The following is a 15,896-nucleotide window of genomic DNA, read 5'->3' on the forward strand; positions in this document are numbered from 1 at the left end:
TCCATAAATGTAAAAAGTGTAAATATGGATTCAAAATGCATTTTTATCTATAAAAACATCGGGGTTGATGTTCAGTTACGATGTACACTTCCGCTTGTAAACAAAGATGCGGCAAACTTGAATAATGTAAGTAAGTAACATTGCATTTAGTCTTGAATCACGTTACTCTTCTTGATTAAACATTGTCATTTGTCAAAACAATTAATTTTCCGTGGCTCGTTGACTTGACGAAGTGCTAATGAGTTCATGACACAGGCGTTCGGATTTAAAATTCTTGGAGACAGAGCAAGTTTGAACATGTGTATGCAAGAAAAATTTGACATAGCTGGATTGTTTATTTTAAAAGGAATGTTTCGTTTTCCGTTTTAGCAATGCATTTTTGCAATTTTTTAATGTAAGTGGTCATTGGAATTCTTTTTATTGTTGTTGCTATTAGGAATTTAACCCAATGAAAAGTAATCTTGCAGGTGAAATATTAATGATGATTTGTGCATTCTATAAGAATAGGAGTATAGTGACATTTTTACCAGTTTTGTATTCGAAATTTTGCATGATGCCTTTCTATGCATTGTTATTTTATTTTGATTTCCTTTTCTTACACCATAGATGAGATGATAGGGTCCTTCACATTTTAATACACAACTGTTGTGAAAATGTCATCTTCAGAGGACCCCATATTTGTGGGGCTGGACCAGAAATTTGACAAGGTCCTGGCAGATATGAAACCACATGTACTTAAACTACCTCACAAAACAGGTAAGTTATAAGATCAAAGCAAGTTTTCTGCATGCATGAAAGTTTAATGTCTTTGATATCCCCAATTCCTATCACTTTTTTCTGGCCAAGTAAATTGCATTATTATTTCAAAAATAGAAGAGTAAAAATAGTTTATGTATTAATAACTAAGAAATGTCCAAAGAAATTCAAAATTGGGTATTGAATATTGTTCTGTGCAATTTGTAGATCGCCAGAAGTGTGCCATTTGGATTAAGAAGTTATGCGAGCCTGTGACTGGAATAACTGGAAGGTTGGAATTGTTTTGCATATTTATCATTTAAAAAAAAAGAATAAAGATTATCTTTAAGATAACATGTCAAGTGATGATATACTGTTTTTCAAATAATGTTCAAGAGGCTAAAGAATTGTTTTTAAATATTTTTTTCAAAATTAATGAAAGAATGCATGTTTATAAATGTTCACAGGAAAAATAGGAATGCCTATGCCCAGCTTATGCTTCACATGTTAAAGAGAGGCGTGTTAGAAGGTCCATTCACAAGTAAACCTCAGGAGGGACCACTGCCAACCTTGCCACCATATATGGTATTAATCTACATGATGATATCATGCATCAAAATCTATGTGGTCATATTTAATAAATAGAAACAAAGACTATAGACCCAATTTTGAATGTACATATATTTAATACTAAAAAATTATTTTAGAAGACTCTGCTGCTTATTTCACCCACATACATTGTATTGATGTATGTATAAATATTTTATCTTTCAGTCTATTTATTTTGATGAGCCTTCAGATAAAGGATCTGATGACGTAAGTCTTATGAATGAAATATCTTATCATATTTGTGTAAAATATCTTTGTTATTAAATTATGAGGGGATTAAAGTTTTTTTGGTGTCTTTATGAAAAATATGTTTGCTCATTTTTTGAAGGAGAAGGTGCCTGATTGGGTGGCAGGCGAGCTAACAAGTTCTGTTGGATCATCCCTCTTCCGTTCCAACATTGGAAACCCTGCTGCATCATCAACCTGGAAGTCGGGGTTGTCTCCCATTCGTTACGAGTCTTCACCTAGAAGGTACTCCTCTAAAATACCTGTTCCAAAAAGTCCGACATCACCCAGGTATGCTAAGCATGTTCAGTAGAGCATGACCAGTTAGCCGAGTGATGCTTTTCTCACTGTATTGGTTCAAGTGCACAGAGGATTGATTTAATTAATAGATACCAGATTAGACAAAATAGATTTTTATGTAGTTTCTAGGTTAAATGTGTAAAACTTTAAAAGAATTTATGTGAAGGTCAGTAGTTACATTGCTCTTGCACAAAAAAATTATGCACAATTAGTTATGAAATTTTTTATGAAAGAGACAGTTTGCTTTCCAAATCATTCGGAAGATATTGTTTTGTGGCAATTATCGCATCTTAACATATTGAATCTGAAAACCAACTTATCAGTAGAATGATTTATTTGGGTCGGTGGGAGACATGTGCACTGAACCTGTACTGGTGCCAGGGTAGAATGCATGCCAAGTGCATGATGGGATATTAATGCATGATGTAAGGTAATGTAATTTTAACAAACCTGACATGGCTCAGCGTGAATTATAATTACAAAATATATATTCTTACTTAATATTTGTTCATGTATATTATTTTCAACATGACAAAATGTGTACAGGTAATAACTTTGATATTTATTTGTATACATATTATACGTTGTATCCATTGAAGCAGAAAGTTTAACAATTGCTTTGAGTGTCTGAATCGTATATCAAGTGCTTTAACACTGTTAAAATAAAGATATCTATTGCTTTGGTAAATGTAATAAATGAATGTTAAATATGAGAAATGAGATGTAAAATATACACATAAAATTTAAATTAAAGATTAAAAGAGTTGCAAACCAAGAGCCAGTCCATTTTACTGCTGACAATTTTGTGGCTGAATGATGTTAAATTCTTTCATTTTCAATAAAGATTAAGAAATACAAACTTTGAATGAAATCAAGATAAATGACATTGTAACACATTATCTTAGATATACCCATATTTATCATTTTATTCATGAAAGTTTACATCAAACAGCTATAGGCTTGTGAAAGTAAAATGGACAGTGACTGGTGACTTCCAAAGAAGAAAGGTGGTCAGTCTTTTAATTCTATGAAATTTGGTTGACAGGCGTCCTCATACTAGTCTCGGATTTGACCTAGATAAAGCACCTGGGTTGACCTCCCCTACGCGGGGCTTGGAGCAGCCAGAGTTTGTCAGCACTGCATATGTAAGTTTACTACACACAAGAGTTTGTCCCACTTACTGGTACTATTCATATGTATTATCCTGAATTTGACTTACAGAGGGGAGCGGGTCCATGTTTATATCAATCAGTGGATGTGTGTTGAGCTTAAGGGCTGTGGTCTACATTGCTTATCTTCCCTCCTTGCATCAATTTCATATTATACACAGAAACAAATAGTTAACTTTCTATTAAGAAGTATGTGTTAAGTCAGTTCTTCTATCCTTCATGCTAATTATTAAATTCTACTTTAAACTTATGAGGTTCCCCATTGTTAACTAACAACTACCTGTAGATACTGAGAAAATTTTTCATTAAAACTTGACCCTTTGCGTTGTTTCGTCACAAACTTAAGAGAGTCTATTGTACAGTGAGTGCAGTCTTGTGAAAAATGGTTTACATTAAAAATCTGCCTCTTAGTAGGTAGAAGAATTCTTCGGAATTTTCTGAGGGAAAAATTGCATGGTGTGTGTACTGCTTAAATGTCTTTAATTCACAATGTGAAGCTTACAGTCTTACTGTTACATAACAATCTGTGTTTATATGATAAAGCTTTGTTAGCAAGATCTATTTTTTGGAAAATAAAGTCCAGTACATACAATGCTGTAAATATATTACTGGTTTATTAAGCGCATACAATATTTGGCATATAATGATTTTTCAACAAAAACACCAAAAGGAATACACAGATAAATGTAATATGTTTACAGTAATGTACAATACCTGGTACGTACTGTGCCTGGTACGCATTACACAAGAAATGCCAAATTTTCTGATGCTATCATATGAACACAACAAGTCTTCTACATATGTAAACCCTGGTTAATAATCTACTGACAGGACGACAGTTTCATAGACTTCCGCAAACCTACAATAAAGACTGCTCATTTCCTGCTTGACGACAAACCTAAATTTGATTTGCTTGGTGAGTCCATATAACTGTAGAGAAATCAAACTTAGCTGGATCTTATTCTTAATGAATGAAATTTTTATCTTTGAATGCACTAGTTACATATATTTTCAAAGCAGTCTTTATTGGTTGGGTAACATCATGTTTGCATGTTTTCATTAGATGGTGACAAGAAAAAGACTACAATGTTTAGCACAAAGGTAAGATTGGTTGTACCAGGGAGCAGTTATTGCATAACAGCCAGGGAGCAGTTATTGCATTACTGATATGTATAATGTATTCAGGAAAATCACTGCTACATGTTTAGTTGTACAACACTGTTAAAACATCATATTGCATCAAACTAATGTCAGATTGCAGTTTGCTTCTCGTGTAATTACTTTGTTAATTGCTAATTGTTAATTGGCAAGAAACTAGGAAGAACTTTTACATGTATTTAGCTGTAAATTGTAGAATTAAAAAATCATTAGCTATTGTAAAGAAGGAATTGTAACTACAAATTATAATAGATTTAATCCTGTAAGTTCAGTGCTAGGCATTTCAGCATGACTATAAACTCAAAGCAGCTGCCATCCGACAGAATTCATTCTCTTGTACATTGTACTTATATACTAACCCTAATTAATATCTTTTTTGCTCTAACCTTATTAAATTTTTTTTATTCTTTTTCAATGAAAATAAACAGATTTCAAAGAAATTAGGTTGTATTTTGATGACCAGTACATTGACATAAACTTATTGTAATTGAAGCAATTTTATAACTGAGAAGCATTGCCTCTGTGATTCACAAGCATCAGTCATATTAGATTTTCCTTACCTTTTGAGATAGAAATCAGATATACAATAAACAAAAATACAGTTATATCCCCATAACAGAATAATTATTGATAAAAAAGCCACAATGTAAGAAAATCTTCCAAAATCTATCATAAAGTGAATAGAAAATATAGACATGAATGAGCGAGTCTTTGATGATGTTTGTTGTTGTGTTTGTAGCCTCCAGAAGAAGACCTGAGTCAGCCCTCGCCTCCCTACACCAAGACCACCAGTAACTTATTCGGCAGTGAGTACAATCCTTTTTGTGTCACAATCTGTGTACTGTGTTTTCAAGGAGTTACAATTAGATTCATGAATTTAGCTTTTGTGTGTACCAAATACACTGATTGAAAATGATAAACTTTGATGTACATGTAGATCTTATGACCACCAATTTATCAGAAAATATAATTTAAAAAAAAACCCAAATGACTACCATGACAAGCCAGTGGGTTAATTTATATTGTTCTTGGTTAGGTAAAAGTTCATAGTAATTGATAACGTGGTATTGTGAAGACTTTCATGTATAAATGTTTTTAACAGGCACTGGGGCATCAACCACATTTTTCAATGACCAGTCAAGGGATCTAGAGAAAGATGTAAGTCTATTCCTGCTGAGCTGTGATTTTTTAAACGTGGGTGTAGGGGGTGAATCAGTAGTTACAATAATTGACTAAATTTTTCAAAACTTTATAGAATATTCAGATGAGAACAAAAATGCTTGAAGCCCGGTTTCATGAAGAAAAGCTTCGACTTCAGCAAAAACATGACTCAGCAGTTCAGAAGGTATTGAAATGTTCTCACTTGATAGCCGTGTTATTTACTGAAATTAAGTAAAATCTATTTCTATTAATTGAATGATTTAAACCTTAGCAAAAAGTATTATAAAAAAAGAAGTAATTGTAAAACATTTAATCCAAACTTTGTGTGTAGATTTTGGACAGAAAGAATACAGAGATAGAGGATCTAAAATCCAACTACAGAACAAAAGCCAAAGATCTGGAGGAAACCATCGGAAAACTGGAAAGGAAAAGTAATCAGGAATTCCTCAGAGGAATTTATTTCCGATGCATTGTGTCTTATAATTCAATAAATCGTTGACTCTCTTGAAAGTAATACAAACATATTTGAATTTAATGCAAGGTGAAATATTATCATTAATTTTACTTTTCCACTTCAGTTCAAAATATAGGAAAGGATTCCCAGCAGGTGATAGAAACAAAAGATAAACAGATCACAGAACTCAAACGAATGCTGGAAGAATCTACAGAGGTCCGCAATAACCAGTTTGAGAAAAAGGTCAGTGAAAGACATTTTAATAGTTTAAGAAGGTGATTTGTGCTACTATTGTAATTATTTGTTCTGTTACTGAATATTTATGTCTCCTAAAGAAAAAGGTAAATATCACAAAGCAGAATTAATCACTTTGAGAAAAGAAAAAACACGTCTCTTAAATGCTACTTTGTTTTCATTTGCTTTCAGTTACAAAGTGTTACAATTTTTTGTGAGACTTTGCTGCATTGTTTTTAAAAATTTGACCTCTCATGAATAGTGTTTTTACCAACAGATGAATGACATAATAGCTGAATTTGAACAAGAGAAGTTTGAGATGCAGAAACAGCACACCAAAAACATACAGGACATTTTGGATGACACAAACACAAGGTTACAGAAAATGGAGAAGGAGTATGGGCAGCAGACGGCATCCACGGTAGGTCAAAGGTCACTGCTATTTATAGCTGATTGGCTGTTGTGATTGTGTGGATATTTTGTGGTGGGAATAAAGAGTAGTGCACTGTGTTAATCTTGTTTTGGGGGGACATTACATTCATGTCATTTCCACATTTTTTCCTTTATTTCCCTGAGTGAATACATGCATATCAGGTAGCTGTACCATGCCTTTATTACTTGAATGTTACCCTGGTTTTAGACTGGTAGACTTGGTAACACACCATATTCTATTCAGTTCTCATCATTCTGTATATTTAACATGATAATGTCTTAATAGCCAGAAAATCATCTGTATTATTCAAGATTCTGTTAAAAAAAAATTTCCTGTAATATAACTGTATGTATACAATATATTCAAAAAATCTTAATTATTAAAATGTAACCTTGTATTTATTCATTATTTACATGCAATTTTCATCATTCTCTTAAGCTTGCAAAGGGAACAATAATAGTTGCAATATTCTTTACATTTTGGAGGATTTGCCATGTACCTGTATATCTGAAGTTAATGTAAGAACAAAGTCAATGTTTACATTAAAAAAGAAAGGGGTTGAGAAAGTCCAAACAGATATTTATTTCATGTACTATTTCTGAGCCACCTTACTTGATTTGAGATGTGAGATTTTCTGAGCTGTGTGTTATTGTTTCATTAAGGAGGTTTATCAGGTAAGGAGTGCAGTTTGCTTCATGTAGATCTCAATCATTGCCATATGTCCTCATCTGCTTCTGTCCAATTAAACTGTATCTCAAAATATTCTCTCTCTTTCTGTGTCTCTCTTGATAAAATATATCTAAATGTAGCTGGTTGTTGGGGAAATTAAAAAAACTGGCTTTAACATTGAAGGGTGTGGTCTCTTAACTAAATGTCCAGTTAAAAATCGTCACAGTAGTGTTAATTCTGACTATGTAGAAAATGTAAGATAATTAAAACATTAACAAATATGTAGAGTTTGTAGAATCTTAATTTTTTTTAAAAAGTGTTACTCAATGAATATTAAATCTACATGTATTCATTAAAATGATCATGGTTATATCAACTTCAGATTACCATATAAAAGTTTGAAGTTCATGTTTTTAAAATATACCAATGTTCTTCTTGTTTTCATGGTAGTTAAAAATGGGTGCATTTTGTGCATAGAATAAAGAAATCATGCATGTAGAATGAACTTCAGTATTATGTATGCATGAAGGCTGTGTATAGAAGCATGTGAATATATTCATTATTTTGGGCATATGTATTTTTGCAGTGTTTTATTATTTGTTTATGATTGTTTATTATTTGTACATGTACCCTTTGAAACCTTTTAACAGTAATAACTATATGTTATATACACCATGTATTATGTAGACCTGTCAGTTTCCTTCAGTTGCCCATTGATGTAGTTTTCTGGATGGAGAGCATGATAAAAAGGATCATGAATACAAAAATATTAGATCACTAAAACTAAGGTCATAATGGCTGAACACTGATATGCTATAAACAAAAGTATTAGTAATTTTTGGTTTATAAAATTTATACATGTGTCAAAATTGCACTCACAGTGCTTTCTAAATTACCTCTCCCTAAACCAGCAAGTCATACATAGCTACATGTACCAGAAAATCAAAGCTTATCCTTGAACCTCTGCTGGTTAAGTACTTATGTAACATCCTCCATTGACTGGGACAGTTTTACTGACTGAGTACTGTTAAATTTTGTAGGCCTCCATCATCAAAGACCTGGAGGGGCGGGTCCATCAGCTGATGACTGAGGCGGACAAGAACACCAAGGCCAGACACGCCCTGGAGAAAAACAAGATGGAGACAGAGACAAAGCTGGAACGGAGCTCCCAGGACCTGCAGGATCTCAGAGAAAGGTCCAGACTCTGACACAGGCTCTATGTTCAACCTGTGACTTTGATTTATCTATTGCAATTGATGAAAGATTGAGCAAGATTAGATTGAATGTAAACTAAAGTTTATATGCCACAAATTTATTTTGTGATCTATCAGTGATTGATTAACCAATTATTTGAGACTTTAGAGGACTGGTAGGTGAGAAAAAAAAGCGATGACATAGTTTTTGTGAACATTGCTAATATTTCATGTATGCTAATAACAGTTGGTTAAGTTGGGTTATGGTACTTCAAAGATGTGGAGGAATATGATTCATTGTTACTTATTTGCAGTGTTTTTTCTTGTTTATTCAACATTTATATATCTCATGTGTGCTCTGGATTGATGTCATTTTGCATTATCCAATCTTTCACAGGTACAGTAATCTGGAAAAGGAATACCAGAGAACCGTGGAGACCAGTGAACAGGAAATGAGAACCCTCAAAAACAAAATGGAGGCCAGTCTGGAGTTTATGAAACAGGAGCACAACATTGCATCTGCCAAAGTAAATAAATCTTTCTAAAATGCACACTCAATGGAAAAATGTCTTTAATATATTGTTGATGCAGCAGAGCTGCAGGACAACTCCAATGCAAATAGATCCTAAAGTGAGATATATTTTTTTGCTGCAAATTAATTGAAAAATTAGTTTATTTTTTATTGGCCAGGGAGTTGGCAAATTGATTAAAATTTGTATTTTTTTTTACTTGTTACAAATGGTGTTTTACACTTCTCATAGCTACCTGGCATTTGAAAACTCTTGTGTCCTGATTGATATTTTCTCTCTACTCCTAGATGTATTGAGTACAACAAGGATAAAGAATGTGAATGCCTTGTTGCATTGGTGATTGTTCTATGAACTAACTCTATTTTATGTTGATTTTAGGCCTCTGATTCAATATCTGAACTTGAGCAGTCCCTTGATCAGTACAAACGTTCCCTGAAAGATGCAGAGGAACAGCGCCAGAGACAAATGAGGGTAAGGCATCTGTGGAAAACCAAACTTTCCACTCTACTCTAGGCTACCAGCTCCTTTGTGTTGAGTTTGGCTTGATAGCTGGTCTTTCTTTATTCTTTCAGGGTTTTCTATGTTCTGTCATCTTTTTCAGTAATAATGACATTTTTTCATTTTGCATCATTTAACATTTTAACTGCAACAGCACATGGTTTTTATGGTACATTTCTAGAATGCCCAAACATTTTGCTTTTTTTAATTTATAATTTTTTAATTATCATAATTAGCAAATTCTCAGAATCTTTCAAAGTGATATACTTTTCTATCGTTACTAATGTCTATAAGATCAGTTTAGCTTTTATTTTTTGGCTGCATTTCATACTTGATTTTTTGACAGGAATTGGAACAAAATCACCAACAAGATAAACTGCATTTGGAAAATCTCCATGATAAACAGGTAAATAAATGTAAATGGATTCCATGAGACATTTGACTGTGTGTTGTGGAAGGAAACCAGAGCTTGTTGGATTTGATCTCATTTGGTTTAGTGTTCTTTTTGAGTAACAATTTAAAACCATTAGTTTTTAGTGAACACAATTACTTGTTCATTCAGGAAAAAGATCAATATTTTGAAGAGATCATCATCTCAAAATTTCAGTATTTTTCATGATCATCATCAATATCAATATCATCATCATCGTCATCATCATGATGAAATCACGGTGTGGTGTGGTAGTAACACCAGTTTTGATTTGAGTGTGTGTGTTCTTTTTCTAGCTTTTCTTGTTTCCTGCAATCAGACTTCAAGTCAGAAAGTTTTCAGACGAAATTCTGGTTTCCAAATTAGAAACAGTAAGGCAGTGCAAACGCTTTTGCACTTATATATTGATGACCAAAAAACCATATTGTGTGAACTAACAAGCAGATTTAATGGATTTTGCCAAACTGACATTGAAAGTTTCTGCTTATTGATTAAGAGAGCCCTATGGTCAACAATTTTTATAGATTATTCCAATCGCCTTAAACTAAAGAGTTACAGTATGATGGCAACAGCATTTATGCAATTTTGTATCCATAGAGAGCTTATACTAGGATCTAGACTGCCTGCATGAGATTGCCAATATGATGAGTATTAAGATTGATAGTACATGTAATAGAGACTAAGTATCTCCTAATGTTTCAATAAATTTGACCATAGTGCAACTCATTACTATCATTTTTTTAACCTGTTTGATTAAAAATGCAGTTAATTTACATCATAATTTTAAAACATGTACCAACCTTGTACCAACCTGCCTTTGAGTGTTGCAAACTGACCCAGACCAGCATGAATGTTGTTTAAATGCAAATTAACAACCTATGATAAAAGTTTTTTACGAATATTTAGCAGGGTGATTTGACAAAAGGTGTGGGTAGTGTGTCAAGATGTTAGTGAAATAAAACATGGAAGGTGAGTAGAACTCTTTGTGTAGAGGAGATAGAATAATTGTAATGTGTATTTGTAGGTGCGAGGCTTGAGGAATGAAATGGAGCAAGCAGATCAGGATAACCAGAAAAAGATCAAGAAGCTGGAAGAAGCCATTAGGTGAGAAAATGAAACTTAGATCTGATAAATAGCATCCTTTTACATACATTCATCTATGTTCCGTAGTCTGTTTACATTTTTTAGTGAAACAAGTTTGAAAGAAATTATTGTTTTTCTCAGGCACCTCTGCATCAGGTCAAATGTTGCAACATAGTTCATTTTATTGTATTGTTTGAAAGGGGGATACATTTATTAATATTAGTTTAGATATAAAAATTTTGTAAATCTTGCAATAAAATTGAAATTAATGAGGTACCTGTATAAATTTTTTAACATTTTGGGAGAAATGTGAAAGAATCTGTAATTATTGTGTAAAATATACATGTGCACATTTTGGATGGTGTGTTACAGAGATAAAGAGGATGAAATCAAGCGACTTCAGGAATTGAACAAGAATCAGCTGATGCAGTCGGAGAAGTCTCTGGAGGAGTTCAAGCTACAGGTAGAGAAGAACCAGACCAGGATGTATGATGAAATGAAACAACAGGTGAGAAACCAGGAAGCTGCCAGACTTCACAGGGAATCAGTAATTGTGGTGGAATATTTTTACATATTATACATTTAAGAGGCATTTACCAAACATTGATTATAAGAACAATGAGAATGTAAATAACAATTTGCACTAATACTAATATACATTTCAGATGGAAAGAGTTGAAACTGATTTGAACAAGTCAAAGCAAGCAAGGGAAAAACAAAGTCGAGAATTTTCAAAACAGATTGAAGAAGAAAGAAATCAGCATGAAAGAAAGGTATTTATAACTGAAAAAACCCTTTACCTTGAATTCCATGTTATCTAGAACATCTATCAGGAACTACTATTCATACAAGAAAGAAGTATTTTCCCTTACCCTTGAATTTATACAAAAGATTCTTCTCAGTAAAGGATATTTAATTTATGGTACATGTATTTGAAATATAGGAAAATTGTGTGAAATGCATATTTGGCTGTGTTTTATAGACAGTGGAACTGAAGATGGCCTTGGAGCATGAGAAAGCGCAGATGTTGAAGGACTTCCACACACAGAAGGAGATTGTTATATCCGAGCATGAGAAAGAGATGGACAATCTCAAAGAAACTCACCAGAATGAGCTGTATGAGCTCAAGTGTCGAATTCAGGAGAAACAAGACAAAGACACCAAGGTTAGGAGCATACTTTAATTTCAAAACAATTACATGTATGGGTACTTTTGTATAATTTGCAGGAAGATGTACATAAAAATGAATGAAAAACATTCTTATAGGTGACTTTTGGTGTTTAGCTTTGAATTTCAATGTCACATGTACTTGTACAATTAATGTTTTTTCTCATGTGCAGAAATAGAGTATGCTTTGAATATTTGGGCTATGTAATGTGTGAATAACTGAAAATATCCACAAACATGATAACAATCTAAGATTTGATGATGAAAATAAAAGTAACCAAATCATTGGTACTTGTACTAGAGTATGTATGAGTCTTTTACTTTAAATATAAGGTGAGAGACATTTTTATGTTTGTATCTTACTTTCAGAAAATAACGAAGTATGAGCTACAGATCCAGGAGCTGAGAGAGGAAGTGGTGCAGGCCAACCAGCTCCGCAAACAGCAGCTGGTGGAGCTCGGACTTCTCCGCGAGGAGGAGAAGCAGAAAATGCTCCGGGAACACGAGAATGAGGTGAGGGGATTAAATCATCGTCAATCATCTGTGTCAAAATATTATTAAAAAATAATAATCATGTTGTCCAAGGCTTCAAGAACCAACCAAATGTCATTATCAGAGAGTATTATTAGGGAACAAGCAATGTGAATTTTGGAACTTGTGCCAAATACTGTTGTAATTAAAATGCAGTAAAATGTGTTCAAACCAAAACCAAGCTATCAGAGAGAATTTTAAAATACGGTAGTATTGATACTCAAAACTTGTTCTTATTTTGAAGGATATATACTTTAAAATGTCTGAAAATTTGAATTTAGAATATTACATGTAGAGTACATTATAATAAATACAAATACATGTAGTTTGATATTTTGTGATAGATCAAGTGATTTGATTACTTCTGAAAAATGCATTATTAATTTTTTCTGATACCAGGTAACAAAGTTGCGCTCTGAGATGGAGCAACAGAGATTGGATCTACAGAAAACTCACAGCACAGAGTTAGAGAAAATGCTAGAAAAGGTAAGCTGTCAATCATTCATTCAAAAAAAAATTATTGGTATTCTGTCATGTTATTATTACAGTGAACATGTGCGCAGTGTATAATACTAATGTTTACGCTATCTTATCAGACAAATTCCAGACTGAAGGACATTGAGAGAGAATACAACGAGAGGGGACAGAAAGCCACAGAGACAATAGGGGAACTCCAAGCCAATATCAACCATCTTAGAGAGGAGATCAAAAGGTCAGTGTTGTCAAAAGGTTTAAGTTCATTATCACAGTAGAATTTTGCCTTTTGTATTCTTTGATTAAAATTGTTGCAAAACAAAATTATGAAAGATTAAATATCTTAGTTACGTTTGTCTAAATTAAATAATGCACCAATAAAAGTACATTTATTTAATGAAAGCATGTACTGGTTGTGATTTAGTGCGCTTATTGTTTAGGGTCCGAGATGTTGGGGAAAAGAAATGTCAGGACGTGTCACAGCGGTATGAAGATGAGAAGAAATCGGTCAAGAAGCAGTACAACTGTAATATGGATGTAAGTCTGATCACAATGTGTAGTGATGAAATTCTTAACAGATATTTTCATTTCATGATAAATGGTACAACTGAAATACCTGGTTTTCTTTATATGTACATGTAGATAATTAGATCATTGAAGGACTAAAGTAAGAATAGAATGCATGCACATTCAGATAATTGATATCCAGATGATTATATAAACATAGAATTCTAGAATTTGAATGGTCTGATTCTTTCAGAGTCTTCAGCGTGAGATTGAGTCACAGCAGTCACGGAACAGGCAGCTAGAGCGCAGGCTAGAACAAATGGAGGCTGATCATGAGGAAAAGGTATCATAAATTGTCAAATCAGAACCACATACCGGTAATCACTTAAAAAGATGTGTCATTCTCAAAGAATAATTAAAACGAATAGATAGATAATAGATAGATAACTTGTGTCATGGGATGACTGATTTTAGTTATGTCTTTAACAGATACATGTACTAGGTACCTTTTATATATATATGATATTCTGTAATTGGTCTCTGTTTTACAGATTACACACTTGAAGTTGTCGTTTGAGGAGAAGCTTAGAGGCCTTGTGCCATCATCTGTTAGACAGGTACTGTATAGAAAAAAGTAATCGACTTCAGAAATTTCCCATGAGCATAAGGGAAAAAATAATCACAATGGATTAATATAAAAAAAAAGCTTGTAGAAGATTCTTGACACGTGTTTTGTAATTTTTGTAGGAGCTTGAGGATACAATTGGTTCACTGAAATCCCAGATCAACTCTCTACAACAAAAGACATTGATACTTCAGGAGGAAGTGGATCTCAAAAACAAGTACCCCCTCGGCCAGTTCGCGTCCAGCTCCCCGATCAAAGCTGTATGATGATTGGACAACTGGAATAGTTGCAGAGAAGTTTAAATACAGGGAATTTTAGGCCTGCAGTATTACGTCCAAAAACATTTTTATAGATGGCCTTTTCTGAGTTTTTATTTTCTCAGTGTCTGTTAACAGGATTTCTGATTTGACTGTGCTGATGACAAAAATTTGACTGTGATATTTTTACGCAATGGCTTAATACATGTACATATTTAAATTCTGCTTTTCATTGTTTTGTTTATTCTTTTTTTGGCAATATTTCACTAACATGTATTATGGTACTCGGAGACAGAACCCTAATTATATGTACATGTAAAACATTCCATATATCTTAACATTCCAGATTAAAATTTACATTTCCTACATAATTTCATATGAACATTTTGACAATTTTTTATGCAAATGCCTACAACAATGATTGTATTATTAATATCAAATCATGGCAAATATTCTTGTAAAGCAGTTTATGGTAGGAATATGCATATCAATACTGCAAGAAGGGGGATTCTTTTTGTGGTAGAAATTACAACAAGTCATTCTCTAACATCTGTTACTTTCCTTCCCAAACTATAAGTGTTCTTTGAATTGACAGTAAATTATATCCATTTTATTTTAATTGTTTTATCAGACTATTTATTCCAAGTTATATCAATTCAGATAGTGTTTTATCTTAAAATGAATTTAAATCTTCCCTCAGATTTTTAGAAATAGTCATCTTTAAGTTAGTTTTTATTCTGCAAAAGAGGGTTGAAAATTAAGTACCGGTAGATTAAATATAATCATAATGATATATAATTTTGTATCAATTTTATTATAATGTACTAGTTTTACAGGGTACCCATTTAATAATATTCAAAAGTTATTTATTACAGCTTGATGTATCCCCTGAGTGATTCAGTCTTGATTTCAATTATGCAATGTCATAAATGTGTAAATTTACTTTATTCTGTAAGAATACTCAAAATGAAAATAGGAGTATGGTTGTAGATGCTACATATATTGACTTATCTATCTGAACATAGTTTTAGTATTTCCACCCTAAATATTTTATATACTACTGTACGACTTTGATTGTTTGTTTGTTTTATCATTCATTACACATTTTAACACCTAAAGAGATAGGTTGTCTTGTTGTCTAATTTAAATTTATTTTGATGACCCAAAAGTTATGGGTCCCGTCCTGTCTTACTGTTTCCTAACTTGTGCAGTGAGTTCATTAACCATGCGCTCCATTGTATTCAATGTTGTTAATGTTATGTTTGTTCGAGTAAAATCCATCATGTTAATTATGTATATGTTTATTTAATTTATACATTAAATTATGTTCAATGTCTTCCTTGTCACTTTTTTTTATTGTTTAAGTAGTCAATTTTTGGAGAGGAAGTTATCTGGCTTTTAAACAATAAAACAGCAACTGAGGTTAACAAACACATGCAGTACATGTTGTTCTC

At 32.7% G+C, this 15,896-nt stretch overlaps 1 protein-coding gene across 10 annotated transcripts; it reads left to right on the top strand.

Moving 5' to 3' along the window:
* The first annotated feature begins 1 nt into the window (after nt 1).
* On the top strand, nt 2-15,778 carry LOC105320104 (centrosomal protein of 112 kDa). 10 transcript variants are annotated; one of them, XM_066086865.1, is made up of 31 exons: nt 2-126; nt 607-756; nt 964-1,027; nt 1,203-1,320; nt 1,510-1,551; nt 1,673-1,860; nt 2,915-3,014; nt 3,870-3,954; nt 4,102-4,139; nt 4,936-5,002; nt 5,299-5,354; nt 5,452-5,541; nt 5,689-5,788; nt 5,936-6,054; nt 6,323-6,466; nt 7,141-7,152; nt 8,188-8,342; nt 8,738-8,867; nt 9,249-9,341; nt 9,715-9,774; nt 10,823-10,902; nt 11,254-11,389; nt 11,547-11,654; nt 11,864-12,046; nt 12,418-12,561; nt 12,979-13,065; nt 13,176-13,291; nt 13,494-13,590; nt 13,814-13,903; nt 14,112-14,177; nt 14,308-15,778. In XM_066086865.1, the coding sequence occupies exons 2-31, from the start codon at nt 654-656 to the stop codon at nt 14,449-14,451; spliced, it is 3,015 nt and encodes a 1,004-aa protein (XP_065942937.1). In that variant the 5' UTR covers nt 2-126; nt 607-653; the 3' UTR covers nt 14,452-15,778. The 10 variants fall into 10 exon arrangements, with proteins under 10 accessions (XP_065942937.1, XP_065942939.1, XP_034324799.2 ...); XM_066086867.1 differs by having other exon boundaries at nt 1,673-1,815; XM_011417895.4 differs by having other exon boundaries at nt 45-130.
* Nucleotides 15,779-15,896: the final 118 nt, after the last annotated feature.

The sequence above is a fragment of the Magallana gigas genome, chromosome 6, assembly GCF_963853765.1.
Source record: "Magallana gigas chromosome 6, xbMagGiga1.1, whole genome shotgun sequence".
In the NCBI taxonomy this organism is placed as follows: Eukaryota; Metazoa; Mollusca; class Bivalvia; order Ostreida; family Ostreidae; genus Magallana; species Magallana gigas.